This window comes from Leucoraja erinacea, chromosome 25 (genome assembly GCF_028641065.1).
Source record: "Leucoraja erinacea ecotype New England chromosome 25, Leri_hhj_1, whole genome shotgun sequence".
Classification (NCBI taxonomy): domain Eukaryota; kingdom Metazoa; phylum Chordata; class Chondrichthyes; order Rajiformes; family Rajidae; genus Leucoraja; species Leucoraja erinaceus.
The window spans coordinates 26626656-26640431 of record NC_073401.1 but is presented as its reverse complement, the minus strand read 5'-3'; the positions used below and the strand labels follow the sequence as shown (position 1 = coordinate 26640431).

Genomic DNA, 13776 nt, shown 5'->3' with positions numbered 1-13776 from the left:
TACGCCAACCGTCGATCAAATGTACATTAGTTCTATGTGTAAGAAGGAACTGCAGATGCTGGTTAAAACCGAAGATTGACACAAAAAGCTGGAGTAACTCAGCGCGACAGGCAGCATCTCTGGAGAGAAGGAATGGGGGACGTTTTGGGTCGAGACACTTCTTAGGAAATTAGTTCTATGTCATCCCACATTCGCATCCTGCCCACTTGGGGCATTTTACACAGCTACAAGTCTGTACGTCTTTGGAACATGGGAGGAAACTGGAGCACCTAGAGAAAGCCCACGTGGGTCAAGGAGAACCTGCAAACTCCACACAGATAGCACCCATAGTCAGGATTGAACCCCGGGTCCCTTACGCCATGACGCAGCAGCTCTACCACAGCACCACCCTGTCGCCCCTGTCGCCCTTTTGGGTTGAGACTGTTTTTCAGTCTGGTTACAGAGGGCGCAGAAGAAAGCTGAAAAAGGGGAGAGGCAGGACAAAGTGTGGCAGGGAATAGGTGGACACAAGCGAGGAGGGGGTTTGATAGGCAGATGTTTGGAATAAAGGTCAGAGATAAAAGCAGAAGGTGTGAGACAGGATTGAAGAGTTGTCGATTCAGAAGGTTCAGCAGCTGGGCAGAGCCAACCTTGAAGCTACAGAGTAACAAGTCGTATACTCTGCAGGCTCTATTTGTTCCTTGCCTCACCCCGCTCAATTTCAAATGACAATCATTTTCAAGGGACATTCCTGTGCTGAGTTTAGGTTTATTATTGTCACGTGAACCTGTTGTTTGTCACGTACTTCTTATGCTTTGTGTTGGGTAAAAGCTTGAATACTCGAGTATGCAACATGATTTTACTTTAACTTATTCATCACTCAGCTTCCTGAGACTTTCTATGGGTTGAGGTTAATTGTTGTCACAGGTACCAAAGTACAGTGACAACTTTTGTATTGGATACTATCCCATCAGATCAGATGATATTGTACATGAATACAATCAAGTCAGACTCAAGAACAATATGTAGAGCAATGGGGAAGATACAGAATGCAGAATATTGTTGTCAGCATTGTAGCGCACAGGTTCCATAGATAAAGTCCAATGTCCGCAATGGGGTAAAGGTGAATCAATCAGTACCTTAGCTTATAGAAGAGCTGTCCAGAATCCTGATAAGAGGGGTAGAAGCTGTCGTGTGCGCTTTCAAGCTTCTGTATCTTCTGCCCGATGAGAGTGGGGAGAAGATGGAATGACTGGAGTGTGGGACAAGTCTTTGATTATGTTGGCTGCTTTTCCGAGGCAGCATGAAGTGTAGATGGACTCATTGGCGGGGAGTCTGGTTGTGTGATGGACTGAGCTAGAAAGGAATTGGAGTTATTTCAGCCTTTGCTTAAATGGAGTCTCCCTTAAGATGCAGGCTCCTTCAGGTGGTGAGTGTAAAACATGTAGTGAGGTAAAAGAGGAAGCAGACCGATGGACGAGGCCGGACACATGGAAGTGAGGATGCCGCTGCCCGGAGAAGGAACAAAGATGACCCGGCATTGGGGGGGACTGCCGTGAGGGAGGGGGGGGGAGAGAGAAAGGGGGACGTGGTGCGGTGGTACTTTGTATGCGCACTTTATGGCCAACTATTTGCATATCTTGGGTAAGCAAACAAAGAAAAGCAAACAAAGAATTTCACTGTGACTTGTTACATGTGACAATAAAGTATTCATTTATTCAACTCCTAACAGAGACTGAGCTACTGTCTATTTTTGACATTTCCTGTTTACGTTTACTTCCTATTATAGACATCGAGCTATGCAGCAGGGAAACAGGCCCTTCGGTCCAACAACTAATCAAGCTACCTAACCGAGCTAGCCCCACTTGCCTGCATCTGACCCATATCCCTCCAAGCCTTTCCTATCCATGTACCTGTCCATATGTCTTTTGAATGTATTTATACACATCTCTAACACTTCCTCTAGCAGCTTGCTCCATACACCCACCACCCACAATGCTCCACCACAACTGAAATAGTTGTCCCTCGGGTCCCTTTTTGCCTGATAATTATTTGACAATTAATATGTTCTTCAGCTTCAGTCCAGTTGAAAACCAGTGAGTCTGAAAAAAAGTCTCGATCCAAAATGTCACCTATTCCGTTTCTCCAGAGATGCTGCCTGACCCACTGAATTTATTCCAGCATCTTTGGTGTAAACCAGCATCTGTAGTTCCTTCCAACATGCAGTTGGTTCCAGTATCAGTCAATATGACTAATTCAAAACTAGCTGGTAATCTAACCTGGATCTTGCTATAAGACCCAAGGCATTCACTCAGTACAACAACAACTTATATTTGTGCAAAATCACTGTGGAAATAGACCATCCTCAACACCATAAGGAGGCTTAAATTGAGATGCACTGAATTGACCAAAAGCTTGAAGAAACAAGAAAATGGAAATGTTGGTTTACAAAAAAAGACACACAGTGCTGGAGAAACTCATGGGTGAGACCAAGAGTCAAGAACTTCAAATTCCTGGGCATGCATATTTTCGAAGATCTCTCCTGGTCCCAGCACACTGATGCAATTATAAAATAAGCACATCAGCGCCTCTACTTCCTGAGAAGATTACGGAGAGTCAGTATGTCAAGGAGGACTCTCTCGAATTTCTACAGGTGCACAGTAGAGAGCATGCTGACGGGTTGCATCGTGGCTTGATTCGACAACTTGAACGTCCAGGAGTGGAAAAAGCTGTAAAAAGTTGTAAAACACTGCCCAGGCCATCACTGGCTCTGACCTCCCTACCATCGAGGCAATCTATCACAGTCGCTGCCTCAAAACATCATCAAGGACCCACACCATCCTGGTCACACACTAGTCTCTCCGCTGCCATCAGGTAGAAGGTACAGGAGCCTGAAATCTGTAACATCCAGGTTCAGGAACAGCTTCTTCCCCACATCCATCAGACTATTAAACACAACTTCAAACAAACACTGAACTGTAACAACCTATTGCACATTATCTGTTTATTTATGTGTATATCTATGGTATATAGACACATTGATCTGTTCTGTATTTATGCCTACAATATTCTGTTGTACTGCAGCAAGCAAGAATTTCATTGTCCTATCTGGGACACATGACAATAAATTCTCTTGACTTGATAGGCGACATTTTGAATTGGGACCCTTCTTCCCGAAACATCTATCTGTGTTGTCTAGAGATGCTACCTGACCTGCTGAGTTACTCCAGCACTGTGTGGCTTTCTTTGTGCAAAACTATGGCTTATTTTTCTGATAAATGACCTTGGTTTCAAGTCTTGCAGATCTGCAAACTTAGACTGTCACAATACTTGTGAGGGTATTACTCTAGTAGTAGAGTTTCAAGTACTCAAGTTAGTCTAGTATTACCTTGGCTAACAATAAACTTGAAGGGCTTAGCTGCAAGTCTTGGGGCCTGGTATTGAATAGAAATGTTCAGTTAATCGTAGTCTAACTGTCATGACAAGTTCATAAGTTCTAGGAGCAGAATTAGGCCATTCGACCCATCAGGTCTACTCCACCATTTAATCATGGCTAATCTACCTTTCCCTCTCAACCCCATTCTCCTGCCTTCTCCCCATAACCCCTGATACCCGTACTAATCAAGAATGTCAATCTTCGCCAAATTGTAGAACTATCTTCATTGTCTTCCTTTGATGTTTTTTGCTTCTAACACCCTGTTCCTCTCCTCTTAGGTAGTATTATTCTGGGCATCAATGCCAAAGGAGACTGCTTGAAGCACTGGTACGAATGCCTGAAGAACAAGGATAAGAAGACTGAACGCTGGCACACACTATACAATGCAAACCCTATCCCCAGTGATTGAGGAGTATCCACTCGAGCCAAGGTTTTATTTACCACCATTATTCACTTCCTTTACCATTCCTCTTCTTTGTTCCTCTCCTCCTGCTTAAGTCACTTTGATGAAGGGTCACCAGCTTCATGAAAAATATTTAACCAACATGAATCCTTTGTTGACATACTGGGACTAGGGTAGAATACGTGTTTGGTACGGACTAGAAGGGTCGAGATGGCCTGTTTCCGTGCTGTAATTGTTATATGGTTACTCGATATGTGTTGACATAATCCCTCTGGAACATCACCACATCAGACATGCAAGCTGCCACTGTGAGAAAAACTATGCACGATTCTTCCGGCATTATTTATCTTAAAAATGGGTGCCAAATTATGTACTGGAAAGAGTTTGTTCCATTACGTTCCTACATGGGTTTGTGTCTCTGTGTAGACTTTTAAGTAAATAAACACACTCTGGTAAGAACAAGCTGAACTACACATTGAGCTGAAGGGACCATGTGCGCATTTTGCTAGTTAAATGCCAGGATATATCTTTACCAGTACAGGCAGGAGACTCGTCTATTGCCTCTGGGAAGCAACCCTCAGTTTTCAACCCCTCCTGCTGACCTACACTCACCAGGGCAGCTCTGGCACAGCTGGTAGAGATGCTGCATCACAGCGTCCGAGACCCAGTTTTGATCCTGACCTTGGACGCTGTCGATGGAGTTTACACATCTCCCTCTGACGGCATGCGTTTCCTCCGGGTGTTCCAGTTTCTTGGTTTCTTGGTCCTCCAAAATATTCCAAATGGAATATTTCCTCCCACACCACAAACACATGGGGTCTTTAAGTTAATTTATCTCTGTAAATTTGCTCCTAATGTGTAGGGAGTGGAGGAGAAAGTGGAATAACATAGAACTAGTGTGAACGACTGATCGGTGTGAACTCAATGGGCCGAAAGGCCTGTTTCCATGTTTTATGTCTAAACTAAAACTAAACTAAACTAAACACAACTTCACACCCAGGAGGCAGATAGTACTTTGGGAAGGAATTTGCCAGGAATCCGACCTTTTTAAATGGCGCAAGGAATGGAAAGTGCTTCTTAGACATTGTATCCCAGTGGTTAAAGTTTGACTAATTGCTGAGGTCAGATGATTTCTGTTCAGGTTTTTTACAGAAGGAATTGATGATATAAATGCCATAAATATAATCTGCCAGAGATTCGAGAACTGATCCATTAAAATTGAAAATTACGTACAACTCTTACTTATTAAAGATGAGGGATGAGAATCGGAAATACTAGATAGCCAGTCATCTAGAAACTATGGGTAGGGATTGAGTGACTGGACCTTCTTGTAAACCTTTGATTGATCAGAGCGGCCTTACATAGAGGGGGGGGATCATGCCTGTCACGGGAGTGGCAAGTTTAGGTTAGTAGTCTTAGTTCAGATAAGAGATCCAGCATGGAAACAGGCCCTTCAGTCCACTGAGTTCGTGCCAACCAGGAATCACCCATAGGCTAGTTCTATCATACATACTAGGGACAATTTACAGAAGCCAATTAATCTACAAACCTGCACATCTTTGTGATGTGGGAGGAAACTGGAGCACCTGGAGAAAACCCACGTAGTCACAGCACGAGCATACAACTCCATACAGACAGCACCTGCAGTCAGGGTAGAGCTCGGGTCTCTGGTGCTGTAAGGCAGCAACTCTACCACTGCGTCATCTCTGGATGTTCTTTCTAAGGTCTTAAAGAGGTCATTCCATGAAGTCGCTCATTGAGCTAGTTTAGTTTAGTGTAATATATTATTCTCAGCTGTACTGAGGTATCCAGTCAGAGAAAATACTATACTTGAATACAACCAAGCTGCCCACAGTGCACAAATAAAGGATAAAGGGCAAAACAGTTAGTGCAAAGTCTGATAAAGTCGAATTATAAATAATTCAAAGGTCTCCATTGAGGTAGATGGTAGATTGAAACTGAAAGCAGTTTATTGAGCAAGCAAGGAAACTGCCAAACAGCAGCACAGTAAATAGGGATCATGTGTGGGTAGTCACATTGGCAGCACCTGGCACTGTGTTCATCAAGGATCTGGTTTGCTAGAACTGTTTACTATATTTATGAATTACTTAAATGACAAGAAAGCCTTGAGTTCAAATTTACTGATAACACAAAATATTGCATGCAGTGTAGACCAAAGCATTAATTGAGGGCTGCTGTACTTCATCAAACAATGTCAGCATAGGCAAATGTAAGGTCGTCCATTTTGGACATTAAAAAAGTAGCACTTCCAAACCAGTGAAATGCTGGAAGCAGTGGAGGTCCATGGAAACGTAGGGCAGAAGTGGAAGGAGATGCCAGTGCACATAGATCATTAAGATGTCATGGGAAAGTTAAATGGCCGGAGGAGGCACACGTAGACCTGATTTTCTTCAGCACTCCACAACTCCTCCTCAACAGATGCTGCTCAATCCGTTGAGTCCCTCCAGTAATTTGCTTTATGCTTGAGACTGAGAGGTCTGTGGCACAAGGAGAAAACAGTTATGCTTCAGCTGTACAAAGCCCTGGCCGGAGTGCTATGGGCATTTCTGGGCACCACGTTTAGTTTAGCTTATTGTATTCCAAGGTACAGTGAAAAGCTTTTTTGTTGCGTGCTATCCAGTCAGCGGAAAGACTATACATGATTACAATTAAGCCGTCCATTGTGCACAGATACAGGATAACGTCAATAACATTTTAGGCAAGATAAAGTCCAGTGAAGTCTGATTAAAGGTAGTCCGAGGGTCTCCAATGAGGTAGATGGCAGGTCAGGCATGATAGGATGATGAGGAAGAACATGCCAGGCTTGAAAGGTGTGTTCAATTTCTTATCTGGGCCTTCAAGCATTAAATTAAGATGAATAATTAAACAAGTAGGGTTGCTGCTTCAAGGAATTTCAAGTGGTTGAAGGCAAATGGGTCACGGGAGTTTAAACATTCTTTCTGCAAATGAGAATTTCTGTTCAATCAATTGTTAATCTTTGATTGGGATATTAATAGATCGTTGTTGAGCGACAATACTCACCTAGTTGGTCACAAACCACAAAGGTGGCACGGTGGCGCAGCTGTAGAGCTGCTGCCTTACAGCGCCAGAGACCCGAGTTCGATCCTGACAATGAGTGGTGACTGTACGGAGTTTGTACATTCTCCCAGTAACCCTGTCAGTTTTCTCCAGGTGCTCCGGTTTCCACCCACATTCCAAGGACATGCAGGTTTGTATGTTAATTGGCTTCTGTAAATTACCCCTAGTGCGCAGGATAGAACTAGTGTTTGGGTGATTGCTGTTCGGCGTGGGTCTTAGTGGACCGAAGGACCTATTTGTGCGCTGTATCACACTCCTGTTCAAATGTTTCTGGATAAAAACCTATACAGGTAAAGATCCAAGTGTCGGAAAGGCCCCTTCAACCAAGAAAGGAACGGAGATCAATTCAGCAGCAACACCGTAAAGAAGGCAGCTTTAGAGATTTATTTTAGAGAGATACAGCATGGAAATTGGCCCTTTGGTCCACCGAGTCCACTGGGTTAAAATGGCCTGTTCAACCCATCATCCACGCATTTGCACTAATCTAATCCAAGTGTATTCTCTCCATATTGTTCCCCTTCAGCCACCTGCTGAATGAGGTGGAATCTCTGCCCCCATGATACTCATGCCCCCAAATTTAAAAAATCCATGTTGATTATTTCCAATCCAAATGTATTTTTGACCAAAACTGTGACCGCATGGGGTTGCTCCAGTAACCTCCCACATCCCAAAGACGTACAGGTTTGTAGGTTAATTGGCTTGTGTAAATTGCCCCCAGTGTGTAAGACATGGAACGAGTGCAAGCGATGATCGATGGTCAGCGTTGACACGGTGGGCCAAAGGACCTGTTTCCACGCTAATCTCTCTAAACTCTAAACCTCTACTGTTCCATTTTCAGCAATATCAAGCCACAGACAAGGTGAAGAGACCAGTATTAAAAGGGAAATAAATTAAATTCAAGTGCTCAAAGCTGCAATGGAAAACCACTGAACATTTGTTGATGATTTGGTCATTGTGACATTTAGCTCCAACTGTAAATAGGAAAAAGAAGGAGATTGGGTCATTTGTACTCGCCTTCCTTTGTGTGAGATTATAATGCAGACTGTGTCCTTATCTCATTAACCCTGGAGCAAGGTTATGACGTCAGCAGGAGGTGGTTCTGCGTTAGGATGCCACTTATCATGATCCGAAAGCTTGAATCATGAACTTGAATCAAGGGAGATTACTTTGGATTGTACAGGGTATGTGGCAGAGAGTCAGAGCAGTGAGCCCAGCCAATCCAGGCTAGCATATATGTGCTATTACAGTCAATGCATGTTCCTGTATTCCCTTCTCCCTCTTCGGCTTGTGCAGCCTCCTCATAATATAGGCTCCTCATACAGAACGGAAACAGGCCTTTCAGACCAACTGTGTAGGAAGGAACTGCAGGTACTAGTTTACATGGAAGATAGACACAAAATGCTGGATTACCTCTGCGGGTCAGGCAGCATCTGTGGAGAAAAGGAATAGGTGACGTTTCGGGTCGTGACCCTGACGGTGGTTCTGGCTGAGATGGCACAAGGAGGGCAGTGCCCCCTTGGCACATCTGGTAGGTTACCCCCCCCCCCCCCAGGTCCACGGGCTTGAGGTAGATCTATGGCTCAGAGTAAACGGATCCACGTGCAGGTGGTGCTGGACACTGAGGTCGCCATGAATGGGCTCTCCATGAATGGGCTCTCTGTGGATAGGTTGTCCATGGATGGGCTCTCCATGGATGGGCACTCAATGGATGGCCTGTTGCTGTGGTTACTGAGCTTGGCTCCACCATCATTCATGGATGATCCATAATCAAATGCTATGGGGAGAAGGTGGGAAAATGGAGTTGAGAGGTAAAGATAGATTAGCCATGATTGAATGGTGGAGTGGACTCGTTGGGCTGAATGGCCTAACTCTGTTCCTATGACATGAACTTATGGAGACACTCTCATCCCTTACCCTGGAGAGTTCAGAGTCACCTAAATTTTGGAAATTTAATCAGAACAACATCAGATTGTCACTCGCGAGCATTTTAGGGGATTAATACAAAATCAGGTAATAGTTATGATCTTGGTTTTAATTAAAACCATATAATTTTTAACTCTTGTGGCACATCAACAAATTCTACCTATACCCACATCTAATGACCATCCCTCAACAAGGAATTCCCCTGAAAAGCAATTTGGTTATTAGGGCAAGATTATCTGAGCATTGTGGATTAAACCTCTTGGTAATATCATGTGTTTTAATTGTACAAACTATTAATTTCTAGCTTTTTCAGGCTTCTAACCCGTTAAGTTAGTGGTTTAAACATGTGTAGAGTTAATCTGTCCCTTGCAGAATTATTCTGTTTGTGCTTGGTGAAAATGGAAGATATATTGTTATTCCTTCTGCAGTTCTTTAAGCCCTCATCTGCTGCAGACTAAATTCTTCTCCAGGCATTTACCGCCTCGCAAATAAATACAACATTAAAGCTACTTGTAAATTTACGGCACTTCTAACATAGTGAAACAGCCCAACGCATTTCATGGGAACAGAATGTGACACTAATTCATATAATGCCATTTTAGGATAGACGAGAGTCAAGAGTGTTTTATTGTCATATGTCCCAAAACAGAATGAAACGGAACAAAACAGGTCAAACAAAACTGAATTTTACAAATGTCTTGAGGAAGGCACAGAGGTACAGAGAGGCGTAGGGAGAGAATTCCAGAACGGTTTCCAGAGATGAATGGTGAGCAAATTTAACTTTGTTCTTTCGTAGGCTGATTGTAAACTTTAACTTCAATATTAATGAGGCTGTACTAGCAATTCAGTTGATGTAGAATGAATGGCGCTCTCCTTTTTATTTACTGGACTACCATAGAGGCACAAATTCCAAGTGTTCAGGGTTAAAGCTAAACAATCTGAACTACACTGGGGGAACATCTAAATGCATGAAAGTTCTCTGAAACATTTTTTTAAATTGGATTGACAAAGAATTGTTGCCTAATACACACATCTTCATTAAGTGGATAGTAGGAAGACTTTGGAAGAAAAAATGCACATACAGTGCCCTCCATAATGTTTGGGACAAAGACCCACCATTTATTTATTTGCCTCTGTACTCCACAATTTGAGATTTGTAATAGAAAAAAAATCACATGTGGTTAAAGTGCACATTGTCAGATTTTATTAAAGGGTATTTTTATACATTTTGGTTTCACCATGTAGAAATTACAACAGTGTTTATACACAGTCCTCCCATTTCAGGGCACCATAATGTTTGGGACACTTCAATGTCATGTGAATGAAAGCAGTAATGTTTAGTATTTTGTTGCATATCCTTTGCATGCAATGACTGTTTGAAGTCTGCGATTCAAGACATCACCAGTTGCTGGGTGGGAGTCTTCTCTGGTGATGCTCTGTCAGGCCTGTATTTCAGCCATCTTTAGCTTATGCTTGTTTTGGGGGCTAGTCTCTTTCAGTTTTCTCTACAGCATATAAAAGGCATGCTCAATTGGGTTCATATCATGTGATTGACTTGGCCACTCAGGAATTCACCATTATTTAACTTTGAAAAACTCCTTTGTTGCTTTAGCAGTATATTTGGGATCATTGTCTTGCTGTAGAATGAACCGCTGGCCAATGAGTTTTGAGGCATTTGTTTGAACTTGAGCAGATAGGATGTGTCTATACACTTCAGAATTCATTATACTACTACCATCAGCAGTTGTATCATCAGTGAAGATAAGTGAGCCAGTACCTTCAGCAGCCATACATGCCCGGCCATAACATCCGCACCACCGTGTTTCACACATGAGGTGGTATGCTTTGGATTTTTGGCAGTTCCTTCTCTCCTCCATACTTTGCTCTTGCCATCACTCTGATATAAGTTAATCTTTGTCTCATCTGTCCACAAGACCTTTTTCCAGAACTGTGGTTGCTCTTTTAAGTACTTCTTGGCAAACTGTAACCTGGCCATCCTATTTTTGTGGCTAACCAGTGGTTTGCATCTTGCAGTGCAGCCTCTGTATTTCTGTTCATGGAGTCTTCTGCGGACTGTGGTCATTGACAAATCCATACCTGACTCCTGAAGAGTGTTTCTGATCCGTCGGACAGATGTTTGGGGATTTTTCTTTATTATAGAGAGAATTTCTCTGTCATCAGATGTGGAGGTCTTCCTTGGCCTGCCAGTCTCTTTGCAATTAGTAGGCTCACCGGTGCTCCCTTTCTTCTTAATGATGTTCCAAACAGTTGATTTTGGTATGCCTAGTAAGGTTTGGCTGATGTCTCTAACAGTTTTTCTTGTTTCTCAGTCTCATAATGGTTTCTTTGACTTTCATTGGCACAACTTTGGTCCTCATGTTGATAAACAGCAATAAAAGTTTCCAAAGGTCATGGAAAGACTGGAGGAAAGACTAGGTGCTGAGAACTCTCTTATACCTGCATTAAACACATCTGAGCAATTACAAACACCTGTGAAGCCATATGTCCCAAACATTATGGTGCCCTGAAATGGGGGGACTACGTATAAACACTGCTGTAATTTCTACATGGTGAAACCAAAATGTATAAAAATGGCCTTTATTAAAATCTGACAATGTGCACTTTAATCACATGTGATTTTTTTTATTACACATCTCAAATTGTGGAGTACAGAGGCAAATAAATAAATGATGGGTCTTTGTCCCAAACATTATGGAGGGCACTGTAACTCAAAATATTTCCACAAACAGGAAAATCCATCCCTTCTAAATACAGAATTAATGAAATAAACATTGTCTTCCTGTTGTGCTTTTTAAAAACCTCCAACTCTGCCAATGTTCGACCAAAGACTTTGAACCTGTAAGTCTTTTGAGGACATCTTGTCCAACAGCCTGGATATAACAATACGAGGAACAAGTGGGAAGAAACAAATGGTGGTGTAATGATCTCGTACCTTAAGGTGTCTTGAATTCTTTGGGAATAAGATACAATACAGTATTTAATCAAATGGGATGGGAATTGCTTGTCTTTAGTGTAATTAAATTCATTTTCTGCTGAATTAATTGGCCATGCAGTTTGACAGCTCTGATGCCTTCTCTGGTGGCTCATGGTCCACAGGTCCCCATTGAGCTGACAGCTTGACTTCAAACCAATTTAATTTTCATCACTGAAGTTTAAATTTCAGGTGAACACTTTCTAGACTAGTGCATTTGTAGACGTTTGTGACCGTATTTATAATATACAGTCGGGGTAACTTCACCCTACACCTAATTTTATCTATTTTTGTAAATAACGCTGTCTGGTGCAGGATAGTAGATTTGACTGTGCACATCTCTGAGTATGAGAAGTTAGTAAACTTAACATTACAGTATTACAGCACTATGCAGCTGTGCTAGTGGGACAGCGTCCTGTCTAAACTCTGCTTCTAGAGCCTATGTCCACCCTTTGAATGCCACATCTGAAGTTGGATCTTTTATTATGTAGATGATTTTAGCCCTTATTTCATCCTTATGCATCCCTGAAGCGTATCACAATATTACAGGACATATTTAGATGTACAGCCACTAACGATGGCAAGGTCACCAACTATGAATGATCCACGGGCCGTCAGGCTAATATTCATCCTGCATCGCAGGACTGTCAGTACCGCTCTGTGAGGCTTTGTGGAGTGACAGTGACTCACTGGGGTTTCCAGGAGTAACACCAAGACTTGCTGTTAGCACATTCACACTTGCTACGCTTTGGCAGAATTGACCCACTGAGACTCCATGTAGACTTGCCAAAACGTACCAAATCTCACCAGGATAAAATGGAGCTTCCTGCAAACTTATGAACATGGATTTACAGTTTCCCAATAAATGGGTTCTGTTCATTTTTTACCAAATCTCTACTAATTGTCTTCCGTGTGGGTTTGTTTGGGGTTTGGGAGAGTATTGGTTAAAGAGAACATTTGGTGGGAAAATGGAGATCGTTACTTGCAAAGTTTTCTGCCCTTTGCTTTTCAGCGTTCGAATGCACACTCTACTGTTTTCCATATCTACAACTTTCTGCTTGAGATGGATCTCAAACAGACCCTATAATCTCTGTCTCTTTGCTTCTCTTCATCTCTCTGTAATCTACTTGCTGCTATGAATGAAGGCAGTGCATGTTGCTATATATCAGGCACTTCTGACGACCACCTAAAATTGAGGGCTTTTGTGGGGGGTGGGGGATGAGAAATATTTTAGTTTCAATGGGTAATCTGATCTAATTTGATGCTAATATTTTAAAGATATATACAGAAAATGCCTCTCGATGTGCTGGTAGCAAAAGATGTTTTAACGACTCTGCTATACTGTAGCCCCTAGCTCTGTATATAAGCAGCATGTGATACCTTCTTAATCAGCATGTCCAAACTGATTACCTTGGAATCTGCATGATATTTGGAGTGAAATTGGGTTCAAGTATGCTAAAAGGAAGTAAGACTTGATTTTGTATTGAGGTGCCTGCAATATTGAGAGCGTCTTCGTGTGCATGTAGATATAAAACGCTATTAACCACTTTCTCCTGATGATGCTTATAAAGTGATACCACACACTACTGCCTCGCTCTGTTGATTTACACATCCAGCCTTTGAATCGCAAGTCTGACCTTAAATCTGTGGAATAACAAGGAACTGCAGATGCTGTTTTTTCTAGAGATCGAGACAAAATGCTGTAGTAACTCCGAGAGACTCCTCCCAATAGACAGAAATGCAAGAAGGTAGCGCAGTTTAGTTTAATAACGGCCGTGGGTCGTGACCTTTTAACGTTGGTGAGGGCAGAAATGAACATTCCATAAAGGACACAAAGTTCTGGAGTAACTCAGCGGATTAGGCAGCATCTCTAAAGAATCTGGATAGATGACATTCCGGGTCTGAACCCTTCTTCAGATGTGATTGTATTAAATCTATGGTGCA

At 42.4% G+C, this 13776-nt stretch overlaps 1 protein-coding gene across 4 annotated transcripts in view; it reads left to right on the top strand.

Annotated features, from left to right (window-relative positions):
- The window catches only part of rph3ab (rabphilin 3A homolog (mouse), b), a 200048-nt gene extending 186488 nt beyond the window's left edge, over nt 1-13560 (top strand). For all 4 annotated transcript variants that reach the window (XM_055655325.1, XM_055655326.1, XM_055655323.1 and 1 more), the window contains one exon: nt 3694-13560. In XM_055655325.1, coding sequence (XP_055511300.1) covers nt 3694-3824 — 131 coding nt within the window. In that variant the 3' untranslated portion in view covers nt 3825-13560. The remainder of the gene's footprint in view (nt 1-3693) is intronic.
- Nucleotides 13561-13776: the final 216 nt, after the last annotated feature.